Here is a 19100-nt window from a genome sequence, read left to right as displayed (position 1 = left end):
ATCACTCACTTCTGCTAACACCACCTGCGTCACATGTGCTGAAGGAAATCCAGTACTTGCTTCTTACTCATTTTAGGGTGATGATTCCAAAGACAGTGCCTGTTTTGCTCTAGCATGTCACACTTTCTCACAAAATACACTTCCATTCATAAGTTTTTGAACTTTTTTTAAATGTTTTTAAAATAATTCTCTTCTTCTCACCAAGACTGCATTCATTTGATCCAAAATACAGCAAAAACAGTAATTTTGTGAAATATTTTTAGAGTTTAAAATAACTGTTTTCTATTTTAGTATACTTTCAGCATCATTACTCCAGTCTTCAGTGTCACATGATCCTTCAGAAATCATTTTAATATGCTGATTTGCTGCTCAAGAAACATTTATTATTATCAATGTTTCAAATTTTATTTGAAACGGAAAGCTTTTGTAACATTATAAATGTCTTTACTTGCACTTTTGATCAATTTAATGCATCCTTGCATAAAAGCATTAATTACTTTAATTTCTTTCAAAAAAAAAAAAAAAAAATCGTACTGGCCCTGAACTTTTGAACGATGGTGTGTGTGTGTTTCGTAGCATTTTCGTTAGGTGAAGATATCTTGTATTATCCCTTAATCACCAGAAATACTGCCACAATGTCATGATTCCTATCATCCTCTATTTATTCTATTCTATTCAATTCTCAGCCAATTTTCCCATGTATGACGTTATTTTAAGCCTAATCCTGATTTTAAGGTTAGAATTATTGCCACTGACAGAAAATGCAAACATGACCCAGATGTTTTCTGCTACACCTGTGGGTGTTTTACTACATTCAAACAGCGACAGAAAAATGACAGATTTTGTGGAAAGAAAAAAAAAAAAAATCTATTTATAAACTTTATATAAAGTTCTTTTGCGGAACCAAAAATGGTTCTTCTGTAGCAGCACTGCGAAACCCCCCATTTGGAACGTGTGTAGGGAAACATCCGCTGTAGGTGCCGTCACACTAGACTTGTTCTGTTCACTCATACTCATGTGAACTCATGACATGTCAAGCAGTAATTTACAGCATTCGTATGCACTTGTATTTTCAGTAGTCAAACATTAAATGCTTTTGGGAAGTTGAAATCCTATGTTGCAACATGCTTTACTCCATCTAAAACTATTTTAAACAGAATCTCTTGTGCATTTGAAAGGTTCTATGGATGTTAAAGGTTCTTTTTGGAACCATCAATGCCAATAGATGATGATGATGAAATTTATTGTCAAACAAAGTCTGAAATTTGTCTTGCATTTACAGCAGGTTCACTCACAATTACAAGAAAAACATAATCACACAGACAAGACCTTACAATACATAAAAAAAAAACATTCAGGGCTCCAGCTACAGATTACATTTTTTTAAAAAGCTTATTCAGCTCCAATACAGTTTGATGTACAAAGGAGTTCCTTAATCTAATCTGATTATATCTTGAAACCTTATACTGTCGATTAGATGGCAAAAGTACGAATTCATTATACAACAGATGATTTGGTTCAGAGAGAATATTAGCTAACATTATAAGGTTTTTGTGATAAGATGATTCATATTTTATAGAGTGCAACAGTCGGGTTCCGGAAGTAAAAACTCCTGGTGAAAAACTACATTACCCATGATGCTGTACAGATTTTGACATCAATGAGAGAGTTGAAAAAAGCAACACTCCATCTTACTCCCATGAAGCACTGCGAATAACATCATTGAGTCGATCTCTCTACACTAGAAAACATAAGAATATGTTTTTATATGTATAATGTATTTGTAAATGAGTAGGATTATATTTCTCTGTAGTTTTTAATTTGATTTTGCTATTCACAATTCTTCATGGGATTGTAGTTCTTTCCCTGTTCGGGATTGTAGTTCTTTCCGTTATGTTCACAGTCTTGTACAGTCCAATTTTCAAAAAAATGTTTTGCTTCAAATCAAAGTTTGTAATGTTATTATTCACCTCGTAGCTGATTGGCTTGGTTCATGGCTTATAACTCTTTAACGAAGACTTAAAAAAAAAAAAAATGAATTAAAAAAATACTTAATTTTTAAGAGTGCAGAACTCACATACATGCACACATAAACATAACAATGACTATGTCCTGTCCGTATCCCTTCTGTGCAGAAAGCCTGTGTAGCGGTTCAGGACTACCTGCTTGGCACTCTTGGCCGTTACATCGTGAACGTGACAGAGGCCGCGTTTCTCTGCAGCCAGACCGTGTGCTCGTCCCGGGGTCGGTGTGTCAGACGGGACCCGAGCGGCACGGCCTACCTGCATCTGGATCCAGCAGAATGGTCCATCGTTCCCAGAGCAGGGCTGCCTGGGCCCGTGACCGTGGGTCCATCTTATGTAGCTCACAGGAGGTTGAGGACGGCTGAAGATGAAACGAGAGGATTCACAGCCAGTTTTAGGTGCCAGTGTTTCCCAGGCTGGGAAGGAGACCAGTGTCAGAAACCAGTGCCTGTAGAGACTTTTATATGACAGAAAATAGACTGCGGTGGTTAAAACTTAAAGGGAGGGTCAGTTTTGCTGGGTTAACAAATACAACCCATCAGCACTGTGCACTTGACTTACCAGGGTGACTGTCACTTTACCAAAGTACTTGATGAAGCGTATGCCAAATGAATATGTGCTTTTATACTTGCTAGATAAACTTTATAATATGTAATGAGTTTGTAACAATCAAGGTGCAGTTTATTTTGAGTGTTTGTTGGTTGAATGTTTACTTGAAACATATGCAAAACCCTGAGAATATGCAAATGATCTATTGATCTAATTAATATGAATCAAATTCATTTATAAACACCACAAATAAATCAAATAAATGATTGAAATCTATATGGAATAAATGATTTTGACAAATTATGTCACATCAACATGTCTACATTTTTTCTTGATTTCTTTTATGATTGCATTTTATAGGGTTTTATTACCTAAAGTCTGTTATACAAATAGTTATGCATGCATGGTTAAGAATTATTGAATTTACATATTTAATTTAAAATACTCAAACAGAAAAGCCATTACCTGGTTGCTGAATTTTTACCTTTAGTAGATACTAGACCTGCATTTTCAAATACCAGTGTCTTTGAAGCAGAAACAATACAGCTAAAATCAGGTTTTATTTTTTGGCTCTAGTCATTAGTTATATGCAAAAGAAATGCACATCAGAGCCGCTTTGTTGCTCTTTACACTCAGCGAGCATCTTCTTATAGATCAAAACTGTTTGACACCATCTTTGTAGTGTAAAAACGGCTCTAGATGAATAAATGCATGCAAGAAACAAAAGACTAATCACACAGTATGCAGATAATTGCAAATATATCACAATTTAGCCAATATTACAACAACATCATTGTTGTTGGTTAGATTTTGAATGCAGAACTTGTTAACATCAATGAAACACATTAAATTAAAATGAAGTTTTGTGGCTTTTATTATGTCTTTTATATCTGGGACCAGTTGCATAAACGGTCATTAAGTTATGACTGTGTCTTAAGAACTAGAATGACCAACTTGCACTTAGTTAAGGGTGATCAGTCTTACCTTTCAATATCAAATTAGACAAATCTACGTTTTTATGTAACTGACTTAAAAATGTATGAACAAAATTGGATGACTAACTTGTAAGACTATTCTTTGTGGTTTATGCAACCGCTCGTGAGCTCATTTTAATACTAGTGTGCACCTAAATTTAATAAAATCAACCTTTAGCATATATATGCATTTAAATTAAACAGTAAATTTTTACTAGATGTATGATTTTAAATTGAACAGTGTTTAAAATGTATCTTTTCTGGGAAAACAAATATTGCAAATTCTTATGTAAATATTGTCCAATAAAATGCTCTCTAGTTCGAGCCAGCCCCGCCCACTTATCTATATAAATGATCAGTGGCTCCTCCCCCTAATACCACCTGCTCTGACAAGGCTGTTGGTTATTTTATTTTTTTAAATTAGTTTAATATATCCAAAACAAACTTTCTGTTCCAGCATGACATACATCAGCAAAGGAAAGAGAACTAAATTAATTGCAGAAAACTGTGACACACAATGTTTGATGAATATAAATAAAGTTACAATACAGCCCAGCAAGCTTCATAGAAAGGTAAGATAACGTTTTTGTTGTCCATCATGTCACTGTAAGAGAAAAGCAACATAAACTGTCTGGAATCATACACTCTATAGTGTCACTAGAGGGCAGTAGAAGCACACTGTCAAGTAAAATCCCTCTCAAAACACTTCAGATGAACATGTAGGCCTCATTATTATGTATTAAAACTTTGAATATTCATAACATTTTGCTCATACTGTTGATAATTCCACTGACATTTTGAAGGATTGTGGTCACATTCCGATATTTTAGACCTTATTCAGAATATGTAGGTTTATTTCTCTTACAAAAAAAGTAGCCTACTGTGGTGATACCATACTACAGTGATGATATCGTGTGGTAATACTATACTTTGAAATATACCATAGTATTTCTGTGGTACCACAAGGTACTTCCAAGACTACCATGGTACTACCATAGTATTATTAGCCTATTTTTTGTGAGTTTTGACTCGCTTTCAGAGAGTGAGCAGAAAAAAATCTTTGCAATCATAGATGATAATGGTAATCTTATCATTATTGCATTATCTTCGTGAAAATTGAAATCATTTTAAGCTGTTTGGTTTGACCTTTGTAGGGGTCAGAGAGACCTAGCACACTATTAAGAGTGTATTTCCCAGCTGAAAAGGGCTACAGAAGATTCATCTAATCAGCAATTTGACCAAAATAATTGAGTTATTCAAATTTCAGGGTCCATATCTCAGTAAACTGAACAAGGATGTAACCAAATGTAGCTGATTCAGTAGTTGAAAAACACATGGATAGTAACAATACTAACAATACTTCTCCATCATTTAATCATGTTAATTTCAGCATTTACTAATACAATTTTTAAGATCAACAGTTGTATCTGATAACTTTAATGCACTGTGAACTAACATGAACATTTTTATTAAGGTCAGTAAATGCTGTAAAAATATTTTGCTCGTTGTTAATGTTAGTTAATGCATTAAAGGATTAGTTCACTTTCAAATTAAAATTTCCTGATAATTTACTCAGCCCCATGTCATCCAAGATGTTCATGTCTTTCTTTCTTCAGTCGAAAAGAAATTAAGGTTTTTGATGAAAACATTCCAGGATTTTTCTCCTTATAGTGGACTTCACTGGAGCCCAAACGGTTGAAGGTCAAAATTACAGTTTCAGTGCAGCTTCAAAGAGCTTTAAACGATCCCAGATGAGGAATAAGGGTCTTATCTAGAGAAACCATCGCTCATTTTCAAAAAAAAAAATAAAAAAATTTAAGTTTTAACAATAAATGCTCATCTTGAACTAGCTCTCTTCTTCTCTATTAGAATTCCAGCAGTGTAGACACTGCTAAGTGTATTACTGCCCTCCACAGGTCAAAGTTTGAACTAATTGTTATATACTTGCACTAGCATATTGTATATGAGAATTTAGTTCAAACTTTGACCTGTGGAGGGCAGTAATACACTTAGAAGTGTGCTGGAATTCAAATAGAGAAGAAGGGAGCTAGTAAGATGAGCATTTATGGTTAAAACGTATAAAATGTTAAAAAAAATTTTAGAAAATGAGCGATGGTTTCTCTAGATAAGACCCTTATTTCTCGTCTGGGATCACTGTAAACTGTAATTTTGACCTTCAACCGTTTGGGCTCCATTGAAGTCCACTATATGGAGAAAAATCCTGGAATGTTTTCATCAAAAACCTTCATTTCTTTTCAGCTGAAGAAAGAAAGACATAAACATCTTGGATGACATGGAGGTGAGTAAATTATCAGGAAATTTTAATTTGAAAGTGAACTAATCCTTTAAGTAATGTTAACAAATGAGGCTGTATTGTAAAGTGTTACCAAAGTTTATTTTCCTTATTTGGTGCATAAATATGTGACTAGTCAACTAATCATCCTTTGCAACCCACAGAGTGTGTTTGTCTTCAGACTGTTATTCAGTTGAACTACCAAATCCAAATGTCTTTTTTATGGTTGATTGCCAGTAAAAATCACATTAGACAGAACCTACAAAAATGGCCGGGTCACTGATTAAGAGGAGAGAAACTTTACATTTCGGTCATTCTGGTCGACGGCGCGGGCGAGAGAATTACCCACGCTCATGAGATAAGGTAAACAAAGGCCGTTAAATTTAGGCTCACTTCCATTCCCCCAGAACTGATTGCATTGACCCAAAGTCACACATTTAGACAGATAAGCAGCCGCAGAGGATGATAATAGACATCCCTTTGCAACTTTTGTGTTTTATCGGTCTCCAACCTGGCACAGCGGTCCCTTAAGACAGCTCGCCACAGTTAGAGAGACCCGGAGTCTGAAAAATGCGCCTTTTACAAGCAGTTCTGAAGCTAGTAAAACTGAGATGTCTTCATCTGGTCAGTTTTTGAAGGTAGTGCAGATGTACACTATCGGTCAAAAATATGGAATAATTAAAAATGTTAATGTTTTTGAAAGAAGTCTTGTATACTCTTTATACTTGTTATATACTTCTTATTTTCCAGGTTTAGTTTGTCTCCTAATTTAGGAGGCAATGGACTTTGGGGATAAAACTACATGATGAAATTCATAAAGCACCATTTAGAGAAGTAAAGTGCATCATTTGAACATTGTTTTGTTGCATAAGTGCTGAAAACTTTACGGTCTTTCTCAGTAAGTGGAAATAAAGCACAGCAAATACGAAATTATCCAACACATTTGTTTCTTCCCCCCAAACCAAAATTGAACATGCATCCCATCATAGTTATGAATGGCATATTTTTGTTCCGCTGGAGAAAAACTTTTGGAATGACAGGAGTGTAGATAGATATGACTCATTTGACTGATTTAAATTTGGCATTTTTTTGCTCAAAACTAAAGATCCTCATTTTCAGCAAACATTACTTCAGTGTTCAATGAGCACCAATAATAATCGATAAAAATGTGTAGAAATCAGCACATAAAAAAACACAAAAATTATGAAGGATCAAGTGACACTGAAGATTGAAATACAATAGCTGATGAAAAATCAGCTTTTTCATCACAGGAATAAATTACATTTTAAAATATTTTCAAACAGAAAACATTATTTTAAATTATAAAAATATTTCACAATAATACAGTTTCACAGTTTGATCAAATAAACGCAGCCTTGGTGATTTCTTTTCAAAACACTTATTTTTAAAAATAACTTTTATTTATTTATTTTATTTTTTACTTCATCAGAATGGTATGAAACTTGGGTTTTGGCATTTGCTATGGGAAAAAAAAAATGATTTGAAAAAGTTAAATGATCCTTTTACTCCTCATGGTCAAAAATGACAACATTTAAAATGACTGGGAAACAGTTAATTTAGCGGAAACGTTTGGTACTGCGCCAAAATAAAAATCTTACTGAAATCAACCTCAAATTTCAAACACAACTTGTTTAGATGCATGGCTTTTCTCACAGTTTTAGAATAAAACGTGTTTTGAAAAATATATATTTCATATAAAAAAAGTCATAATAAAAGTAAAATTCAATAACTTTTTTTTAAGTTAACTTTTTTTCACTTCAGCAATAATCTGCCAAGTGTCGTCTTTAAAAAGAGAACAAACATAAGTGCTCCAAAGCATTCAAGATTCATGACAGTTTCATTTTCAGGTCTATGCTCAAAAAGTGAATAAATGGATTATCACTACTACATAAATATAATTTAGTACCATTAAATTCCCTAAAAATACAAAATATGAAATAAAAAAACATTATCGAAGTAAAATATAGTACAGTCATTTCAATGAAATAATAATAATAAAAAAATTGTAATTTTTGACCACCACGTGAAGAGTACAAGAGGGTTAAAAATGGACAACAATCATAACCTTTGTAATTCTGTTAATTAAAAGTAAGATACCAAGACCTTTTTTCTGCTTCTGTTCCTCCCATCTATTTTCTTTGGTGGTGTCGTGACCCGAGTCCCGTCCTCGGTCATGCTTTCCATTCCCCTGCTGTTTGGTGGTCTGGCGAGCGCCAGCATCATCTCACTCACTCACCGCTTTTTAATAAGCGGTTCGTCACGCACGGCCTCTGTCCTTCAGAAAGAGTGGGCACACAGATTGCATGCAGGGTGACTCTGTATTTGAGCAAGACTCTTTCTCCAGTCATTGCCTTTTGGAGTTGAGTTAAATGTTTTTGGGATGATGTGTCTGCACGACACTTAACCTCGTTACGCTCTTGACCTCGTTGGCCTGTAATGTTAGTTAAAGATATTCAATTAAGTTTGATTCTGTTGATTCCAGTCTATCTTGTAACCGAAAATTGAATAATAACTTAAATTTCAGCCTTATAGTAATGCTCCAGAAGACTTGGTATGTACACTCACAAAATATTTAGGCCTAAATATAAAGTTTCTATCCATTTGGATAAGACGGTTTAAAACAAACTAATATACTTAATGTGATGCATATTCGTCAGTCATACATTAATGAAACAGGTTAAAAACTGTACTTGATTTTATTTAAATAATCATAAGTACATTTATTCGGATTGCTTAGAATCAGCATAAATCTGAAAACAATTACATTTATTCAGGTAAAAAGTATGAATATGGTTTAAATATGGCTAGTTGTGCAATATTCAATTCCATAACATGTATGAGACTGAAAGAAATTAATCCAATTTCTAATTGATAATAAATGTATAAACCTGGTTATTGTGTATTTTAAACGCACTTAATTTAGAAGTTAAAAAATCTTACCTGCTTTTTGCCTGTTTCATTTATATATGACTGACAAAATGCATCACAGTAAGTTTACTGATTTGTTTATGCTAAAACTGTGTCATCCAAATGGATGTAAATGTTATATGCAATTCAAATGCATAAATCCTAAATGTAGGCCTTTTTTGGAGTGATATTGCATACTAGTCATCTAGATTTTATGGTGTTTAATTTCCCTTTTTGGAGCATTTAATAAAAAAAATAAAAAAAAACATGTGCTTTTTATGTGCTTGTCACAAACTTAAAGCACAAATTTCACAATGTCCAATAACCTTCAAAGGGCATAATTACCAAAGTCATAATGAAAAACAAAATAAAAACAAAAACAAACATTGTTTGCAAAAGGTCTTTTTTAACCTGCCTTTCAAAAAGTGCTAAACAAATATTACAGAACAAATGTTTATAACATATCACTGTGAACCAATGTAAACACAACCTAGGATGACCAGGTTTCTCATGGTGGAATACGGGACGAGTGGGCAATATGACCATGATATGAGAATTTTTTTTTTTACGAGTACGAGTACAAGTACATGAGCTTGGTATCGCTACTGGTATCGGTATCGGTGCATCCTACTGCAAAGTTTTGTTATGTACTGTTAAAAAAGAATAGCTATATAATTTGCCAAAGAAGTACTTATTTTCCAGGTTTAGGAGGCAATGGACTTTGGCAGGGAAAACTACATAATTCATAAGCACCATCTGCAGAACTCAAGTGCATAATTTGCTGAGAACTTTACTGTATTTGTCAGAAAGTGGAAAAAAGAGCACCAAATATTAATGCATTTGTTCCCACTCCCCCACCCCCAGAAACCAAAGTTGAACATGCATCCCATCATAGTTTTGAATGTCATGTTTTTGTTCCACAGGAAAAGACACATTTGGAATGAAAAGAGTGTAGGCAGATATGAGTCATTTTGACTGATCAAATTTGGCATTTTTTGCCAAACTAACTTTTTTTTTTTTTTTAACCAAAAAGACACAAAGTCTTTGTCAAACTTAGGCCACTCAATCACCATGAACATGTCTCGTCTCATGTGCCAACTAATCAAAAGCACTTGATGAAACTCGAGTCAAATATACAATTAGCTCATTACAGCCATTTAAACCATTAATATGCACATGCTGACATAATAATAATAATAACCAATTTACCCCCTCAGTCACATGTATTAGTATTTCATTTGAAAACCTTCTTTTATAAATTAATTTAAATAAGATTTTTTGCTGTGCATTCACATAATCCAGTTCAGATGTTTTTTTCTTTATCTTTCAGCATTTACTCGCTACCAGTTTTGAATAAACATTTCTCTCTCTCTACACTAATCTGGCTAATAAATTGGATAGCGCAGGAGCAGTGTGTTTGCTATCGGAGCCGAGTCGCTTCACTGCCCATCGGGGCGCCTTGCCTCAGAATTGCAGTGACACCATGGTCACTTATTTGAAAGTGTGCAGTGATTGCTCTCGCAACCACACTTTTTTATCTGCATGGAGAGAGACTCTCTAATCAACCTTCAGAGAGTCTATGACATCACAGGCATTGCTTATTTGCTGTGTGTAGCCTGTTATTTGACCCACTTGCTCTATGTTGACAGGCGTTTTAGGGATGGTATATCAGTTTTCATCTCAGTCATTCATATATTTGATTTCTGTGCTTATTTATGCACTGCTTGAGCAATATTAGCTTGCATTCTGGGCTCACATTTGTATTGTTGTTGACAGTAGTTTGTAATGGGAATGTTAGCATATTGATTACTGCATAATGTAAGGCATACGTCTTAGTGCTTGAGGTCTGTGGTCTGATATAATCTGAAGTTCAAACCTAATGCCCTGTGAACAAACCACACACTTACAAACAGCACGACTGGGGCAGATTAGAGCTCTTTCCATTTGCACTTTTTTCTGCACATCATTTTATCCCAGTTACAGTCAAATTAGCCTGCTTGCTCTTATCACTCACCCCAATGCATTGTGGGATATTCAGCAAGACTTTCTTTTTAATTAACTTACAGGCCTTAGAAATGTGTGCATTTTTTATTTTGAAGAGCAGTGAATGAACTTTTCTGATGTATTTTTAAGCCATTTGAGGCTGTACTGTATTGTTATAGTCATGACTGAAGGCTTTTGGGGTTTTTATAAGACAATTGTTATAAAATAAAAACGTTAAAATAAAAAAAGTCACACATTTTCATTAAAATATTGTTTTATTTAGCCAAATTCATTAGGTGCCCATTTTCATTCCTTATATTTTATATTGAGTGCCAATACAAAACCGCATTTATCATATGAAAGTAAATGGGAAAAACTAATGGGAAGTTTGCATTAGTTTTTTATGATTTAGGGGTTCAAGAGCGTAGCGCTGAAACCCTACTGTAATTGTTAAAATTTCCAAGGATCCGCATTCTTCCCTAAAAGTGAACAGGCAGACCAAACCGTAAGTCGTAGAGACTTGAAACTTTGAGAGCTAGTTGTACTCTCACTGTCTACAACGTCACCAAGGCTCGCCCCGATCGGCCTGTCGGGGGCGCTACAGCGGACAAAAGTATGAAATGGCTCATAACTCCTAAACCAGGGGTCTCCAAACTTGGTCCTGGAGGGCCACTGTCCTGCAGAGTTTAGCTCCAACCCCAATTAAACACACCTGAACCAGCTAATTAAGGTCTAATTAGGCATACTAGAAACTTCCAGGCAGGTGTGTTGAGGAAAGTTGGAGCTAAACTCCTGCCAGGGACCGAGTTTGGAGTTCCCTGTCCTAAACCATTAGGTGTAGGCTTCAGTGTCTTATATAGTTGGAATCCTTGGCTCAAGACGGACAAGATACTGGATTCGCTCGCCGTTCTGGCAAAATTTTCAGGTATTTTGGATTTTTTGAATAACCTATTTTTGCCAACTAGTCCTGGGTTTTTGACCCAATCGGAACCAAACCAATGCAGCAAGATTCTCTGGAGTCTGATTGTTAATAGTTATCAAAAAAAGTTGAAATTTCAATTCACGGTCCCTAAGGGTCCCAAAACGTTCGAAGGGGGTGGAGCTACATTTACTAAAATAGCTATAACTGGTGAACGGAATGAGATATTTTCAACAAACTCGGAACATCTATGTAAGAGCTCATTCTGTGGTCGCGTGAAAAGGGACGTGGTGACATGAAAATGGCCATAACTTCTTCACCGTTAGTCCAATCAACTTGAAAATTGGCATGTAGTGTCTTCATCAGAGGTGCCATGACTGTTTATGAGGACATTGATGCAGCTATCAGACAAGGTTAACGGAGGCCGATCGGAACGAAACTCACTGGGCCTGTTTGACTCACGTGCTTAAAGGATTGTGTATCGCGCAATTTTTCACGTGACATTCGTATTACATGGTAAAACTCTTCATTCTGAGCAACTTTGCCTCTGGGACTGCCGCCGTCCGCCGAATCGTTCGTTAAATATTGGAGATTGTTTCAAAAACCAACTTTGGCGAAATAGTCGTAGGTTTTTGGCTCAACCTTGATAACTGTTAAAAAGCTTTATAAATCACATTGTTCTTATGATAAATTGCCTGTATTGGCTGTAAATGGTCTTTTCCATCTATGATTGAGATGGTTACAGGCTTGCTAATTAAAACATTATACCTTTTTACGCATGTGCTTAAAGGCCTTAAAGCGATTGAACCCTGATAACTGCTGCTCGCTGCTATATTTTCTTTTGAATTTGATGAGCTTCTACCAAATGACAAATGAATTCGAGCCAAAATACCATAGAGTTTGATTTGGCACATGACCTTTGATATCAACACTGAAAGATATGGGAAGTTTTTCTCCTTTCTTTTAGGAGCCTATAAATTGCAATGATAACAATGCATGATTATATGGCTAGTTTCATATTATTATTTGCATTTCACAATTCCTTTAGCATCAGAACAGATCTAATTCCCATTTTTGGGTCGCACCCCACCTGCTGAGAAGAACTACTCCAAAGTACTGCAAAGAAAACTGGTAAATGCTCCTTTTTATATTCTTTCTCCTCACCCAAAGACATGACCACACATACACGTACAAAGTGGGGCACTATTATTAAGAATCTAGTAGTTGTTGGTTTCAGCAGAAATGTCAGCGTGCGTTGTAACCTTTACTCGAGCATGTTATCTGCCTTCATGGCAGTGCAATGGGAAAATGAAGGACGAAGACAACGCAATGGGATTTGAAAGGTCCCCATCAGCGTCTGGCCCTGAGGCGCTCTCCCCTTCACAGTTCAGCAACGCGGATACACCGTTTTACGCGTGCGCACACACACGTGGCACCGTGGAGAAAGCTTCAGATGTTGCTATCTGTCTCCGCACATCTTTATCTGGGCGTATAGGGCTGAACATGCTCTGTCAAGGAATTACGCAGCACTGGGGGAAGTGGGTAAAGTTGCTGAAACAGCTTTTGCTCGGTCATTGGTAAGTCTTACTGGCGCTTACTGCAGTCAACAAAATCAATAATCAAAAGGTGGACATGCTTACGGTTCGGTCACCGAGGGATGTATGCTGCGTAGCATAATGTGATTTACACTAGCAGGACATGTGCATCAACGTCCTTGTTGGTACAACATCCATATCAACAACTTGTGAAGGCCAGCTTCAGTCATTATAATGGGAGCAATCTAGTTTTGTTCTGTATATATACAGTATATTCTGCAAGGATGCATTAAATTGATAAAAAATATTACAAATTATTTCTATTTAAACATTTTTTTTTCATCAAAGAATCACAAAAAAACATGTATCAGTTTCCACAAAAATATGAAGCAGCACAACTGTTTTCAACATTGATAATAATCAGAAATGTTTCTTGAGCAGCAAATCAGCATATTAGAATGATTTCTGATTTCTGAAGGATCATGTGACACTGAAGACTGGAGTAATAATGCTGAAAATTCAGCTTTGATCACAGAAATAAATTACATTTTACAATATATTCAAATAGAAAACAATTATTTTTAAATGGTATAATATTTCAAAATATTGCTGTTTTTACTGTATTGATTAACAAATTGCAGTCTTGGTGTGCATTAAAAAACAGACCCCAAACTCAGATTCACTGGATCATTTATTTATTTCATTCACATTTCCTTATTTATTATTTTTGCAGGTTTCATCCTCCTATGATAAAATGCTTGTGATCCTCATTTGTTGCTTTGGATACAAGCTACAGGACTAAATTACAACTAAGTTGTTGGTGATATTTTTTTAAGCAACTGAAATATTGATGCAAATTGATTGGACCTGGGTGTGTATTTTAATGACAGTGTGTGATATGAAACATTGCACAGGTAGCTTAGTGGTAAAAAAATCCTGCATTCAAAAACTTGCAGGTTCAAACCTCTAAAGATATAATTCTTGAGACATCACTACTGTGCCCAAGTTACGACGTGCCTGTGAAAGTTATGCAAACTGCAAACAAACAGAAGCTCTCTCTGGTCTACATTAATGTAACTAGCTATTAACTTCAGGTGGGCTCATCACACACTGCCCATTAACAATTGTGATTGCTAATGTCTGCAAATGAAGGGACGGGGCGCATTTGTTCCGTTTGTTTTACTGATGCACTGCTCAAGGATGTCTTGATTACTCTTGAATGTTTTGCAAAGAATTATTACATGGCAAATCCACTGACTAGTTCTTCCTTGTGGAAAACAAACAAGATATTTTGAAAATTGTTTATATAGCGAAAGTCAGTGGGGTCCAATGTTGTTTTGCATCTCACTGACTTTCATTGCGTGGACAAACAGTTGAGACATTGTTCAGAATTCTTAAAATAAAGGTTCCAAAAGGGTTTTTTTTCGGCAATGCCATCGAAGAACCATTTTGAGTTCCCAAAGAACCTTAAAAGAAGTATTACACTCTTAAAAATAAAGGTTCTTTATTGACATTGGTGGTTCTAAAAAGAATCTTTGACAACCTTGAAAGGTGCTGTAGAATGTCTTTTCAAAAGATGTAATATAAGTCTAAGGTGTCCCCTGAATGTGTCTGTGAAGTTTCAGCTCAAAATACCCCATAGTTTTTTTTAATAAATTTTTTTAACTGCCTATTTTGGCGCATCATTAACTATGCACCAATTCAGGCTGCGGCCCCTTTAAATCTCTCGCTCCCTGCCCTCCTGAGCTCTCGACTATAAGTGCAGTTATACAGTGCATAAACAAAGTTCACACAGCTAATATAACCCTCAAATGGATCTTTACAAGATGTTCGTCATTCATGCTGCATGCATGCATCGATTCCTGTGAGTATACTATTTATTTGGATGTTTACATTTGATTCTGAATGAGTTTGAGGCTATGCTCTGTGGCTAATGGGCTAATGCTACACTGTTGGAGAGATTTACAAAGAATGAAGTTGTGTTTATGAATTATACAGACTGCAAGTGTTTAAAAATGAAAATAGAGACGGCTCTCTTGTCTCCGTGAATACAGTAGGAAACGATGGTAACTTTAACCACATTTAACAGTACATTAGCAACATGCTAACAAAACATTTAGAAAGACAATTTACAAATATCACTAAAAATATCATGTAATCATGGATCATGTCAGTTATTCTCGCTCCATCTGCCATTTTTCGCTGTTGTTCTTGCTTGCTTACCTAGTCTGATGATTCAGCTGTGCACAGATCCAGACGTTAATACTGGCTGCCCTTGTCTAATGCCTTGAACATGGGCTGGCATATGCAAATTTTGGGGGCGTACATATTAATGATCCCGACTGTTCTTCGGAGGTCTTTTAAACAAATGAGATTTATATAAGAAGGAGGAAGCAATGGAGTTTGAAACTCAACATATGTCTTTTCCATGTACTGAACTCTTGTTATTCAACTATGCCGAGGTAAAATCAATTTTTGATTCTAGGGCACCTTTAAAATGCACAAAAGTTTCTTCATATTGGAAAAAAGTTATTTTTTAGATTTTTAAAATGTTCTTCACACTAAGAAAAAATGGTTCTTTTGGGAACCAAAAATTTTTCTTCTATGGCATCACTGTGAAAACCCCCTTCTGGAACCTAAATAATAAACTGAAGAACCCTTTTCCACTAAAAAAAAACTGTTTGTGGAATGGAAAATTTCCATGGATGTTTAAGGTTCTTAATGGAACATCAAAGCCAATAAAGAACCTTTATTTGTAAGAGTGTATCTTCTTTGGTGTTCCACAAAAGAAATAAAGTCATACAGGTTTGGAGGTGTACATGCCCGTGCATCATTCTCTCATCGTCATCTCAGATGCAGTCAGCATGGTTTCCCCCTGTTCTGTTCTGTCACACTTTGCTCTACCTGCACCTGCTGAGCATCTGAACACACAATGTTCCCTTTTTCTCTCTGCCATTTTCATCGCCGTCTTCCTGGTGTTTGTCCAGTAACAGTGCATCCGAGCTTCACATTATCGGCCAGGGAGACCAGCTTAATCTGGCAACCCATCTTTTAATGCCAGTTCGTAATTGGGACTGTTTTTCTGAACAGGTGACGTCTGTCAAGTGTGACGAATGGGATCTTTCTCACTCTTGCCGACTCTCTCTCCGCTTTCTCTGCTCTTTTTTTCCATCATTATTAAGCGACCTCTGCAATTTTCTTTCAGAGGGGAAAAAAACAAAATGGGAAATTAATGAAGATGGTGCCTGTCACAGGGAGAGGGCTGGTTAATTGGTTGTTTCCTCTTTTGCTACAGATGGATGAAGTGTTTTACAGCTGTATCTAAGCATCGCTGTGAACCTGAGCATGAGTAAAACACTGATCCTAGACCAGCAGACCACCTAAAGGCCTGTTCACACCAAGAATGATAACTATAGCGAAACTAAAGTCCCACACCAACACACGGTATTGTTCTGTTTATAAGAATGCTGCAGTTTTGTCATCTGCCATTTTAATGCTCGAGTTCTTTAAAACCGGATTGATTCTGAATAGCTTTCAATGTTTTTCATTTAAGCTGGAAAAACCTTGTTTTCATGCACTGGTCAATTTTGAGCTTTTGGGCTATTTGGCTTTTTATAACATGTTTCAGAATACTGGACAAACAAAACATCCAAAATAGGGATGACTTCACTTTCAATGTGTTGTCTCCATATTTGCGTAAAGAGTAAGAATCTAATGTCTGAGGATCAGGGTTTGACATTAACTTTTTTACTCACAAGCCACTGTGGCAAATGGTTTTCCAAAGTTACTAGCCACTCAGCATTTTCACTGGCCACAATTTTGACATCGATACCATGAATAAAAATTGCCATATAGATATTTTTTAAAGGTGCCCTAGAATCAAAAATTGAATTTACCTTGGCATAGTTGAATAACAAGAGTTCAGTACATGGAAATGACATACAGTGAGTCTCAAACACCATTGTTTCCTCCTTCTTATGTAAATCTCATTTGTTTAAAAGACCTCCGAAGAACAGGCGAATCTCAACATAACACTGACTGTTACGTAACAGTCGGGATCGTTAATATGTACGCCCCCAATATTTGCATATGCCAGCCCATGATCGAGGCATTAGACAAGGGCAGCCAGTATTAACGTCTGGATCTGTGCAGAGCTGAATCATCAGACTAGGTAAACAAGCAAGGACAATAGCGAAAAATGGCAGATGGAGCGATAATAACTGACATGATCCATGATAACATGATATTTTTAGTGATATTTGTAAATTGTCTTTCTAAATGTTTCGTTAGCATGTTGCTAATGTACTGTTAAATGTGGTTAAAGTTACCATCGTTTCTTACTGTATTCACAGAGATCAGAGAGCGGTCACTATTTTCATTTTTAAACACTTGCAGTCTGTATAATGCATAAACACATCTTCATTCTTTATAAATCTCTCCAACAGTGTGTAATGTTAGTTTTAGCCACGGAGCACTATCAAACTCATTCAGAATCAAATGTAAACATCCAAATAAATACTATACTCACATGATCCGAAGCATGCATGCAGTATGCATGACAAACATCTTGTAAAGATCCATTTGAGGGTTATATTAGCTGTGTGAACTTTGTTTATGCACTGTTTTATAGTCCAGAGCTCGGGGGGCAGTGAGCGCGAGATTTAAAGGGGCCGCAGCCTGAATCGGTGCATAGTTAATGATGCCCCAAAATAGGCAGTTAAAAAAATTAATAAAAAAAAAAAATCTATGGGGTATTTTGAGCTGAGACTTCACAGACACATTCAGGGGACACCTTAGAGTTATATTACATCTTGTGAAAGAACGTTCTAGGGCATTTTTAATATTATCTCTTTATATTATCGCAGCAGGTATATTAGGCTGCTGTCACTTTAAGACCTGATGCATGGATCCATTATACTATTACACGTGTTTTCTTTCTCAACTGTTTATGTTCACTTAAAACATAATTGACTGTGTTTACGTGGATACTCACCAAGATTAGTGTTTTGACATTATTTTGTGTGTATTTAACTATTTAAGCGCAATAAGCAGTGAAAAAGAACTCAATTTAGTACTGAGAGGTCGCATTGTGTGCGTGCATTTTGGGTGTGAGCAAAATTATGCGTAATATGCGCAATCTCACGCCGAAATTCAAGCTCTGTAACACCAACAATATTCATCCGGAGCAAATGAGTGAGTTAGGGGAGGCGGGTTTGTGTGTCAACTCGCTGTTAGAGAGAAAGAAAGAGAAAGGGCAGCTAGTATCTTGTCTCTATTCTGCGGAAAATTAACGCGTTGCATTTCAGTATCAATATGTATAGAAAACATCGATATTTTTGACAACACTATACTTAGTTTATTATTTCAGATGCCTTTTTAAAAGGCTACAATTGAAAAATTTCTGTCATGAAACTCTAGATGGCACAGGCTGATAGGTCCTTTAGCTAAACCTGCTCATAATCACATCATTATCTTTAGGACACAGCCGATTGGTTCCAAACACTCCGAAAGTTGTCATGCAAGAAATAAAATTTAACCCACCAATAAAGTCTGACAATTTTGATAATAAATGCTATTTATATTAGTACATCGCTTTACAGAAATCCCGCCAATCTTTCACGGAGGCTGGTCACACAATTTTTACATTAGTCTTATATTGACGCATGTTGAGTTTGTGTCTTTGGATTAGTTCTGGTACGGACAAAGTGTTAACTTTATTTGTTCAGGGTTAGATTAAAAACTGATGTGTTGCATGCCTTTGGATTGCCATCAAGCTGAGATAAGGAGATTAAACAAATGTCATCCGCTGGCACCCTTTTCTTGATCTGTTGCTGCTTTCAGATGACAGATATGCTTTTGTAGGAAGCCCTTTGGATGCATTTGGGCATTGAACAG

At 35.9% G+C, this 19100-nt stretch overlaps 1 protein-coding gene across 1 annotated transcript in view; it reads left to right on the top strand.

Annotated features, from left to right (window-relative positions):
• hyal1 (hyaluronidase 1) overlaps positions 1-2887 on the top strand; it is a 6039-nt gene extending 3152 nt beyond the window's left edge. The window contains exon 4 of the mRNA XM_048199182.1: positions 2136-2887. Coding sequence (XP_048055139.1) covers positions 2136-2492 — 357 coding nt within the window. The 3' untranslated portion in view covers positions 2493-2887. The remainder of the gene's footprint in view (positions 1-2135) is intronic.
• Positions 2888-19100: the final 16213 nt, after the last annotated feature.

The sequence above is a fragment of the Megalobrama amblycephala genome, linkage group LG8 (assembly GCF_018812025.1).
Source record: "Megalobrama amblycephala isolate DHTTF-2021 linkage group LG8, ASM1881202v1, whole genome shotgun sequence".
Lineage (NCBI taxonomy): Eukaryota > Metazoa > Chordata > Actinopteri > Cypriniformes > Xenocyprididae > Megalobrama > Megalobrama amblycephala.
The sequence above is the reverse complement of the archived record's forward strand: the minus strand, read 5'-3'. Positions and strand labels throughout refer to the sequence as shown.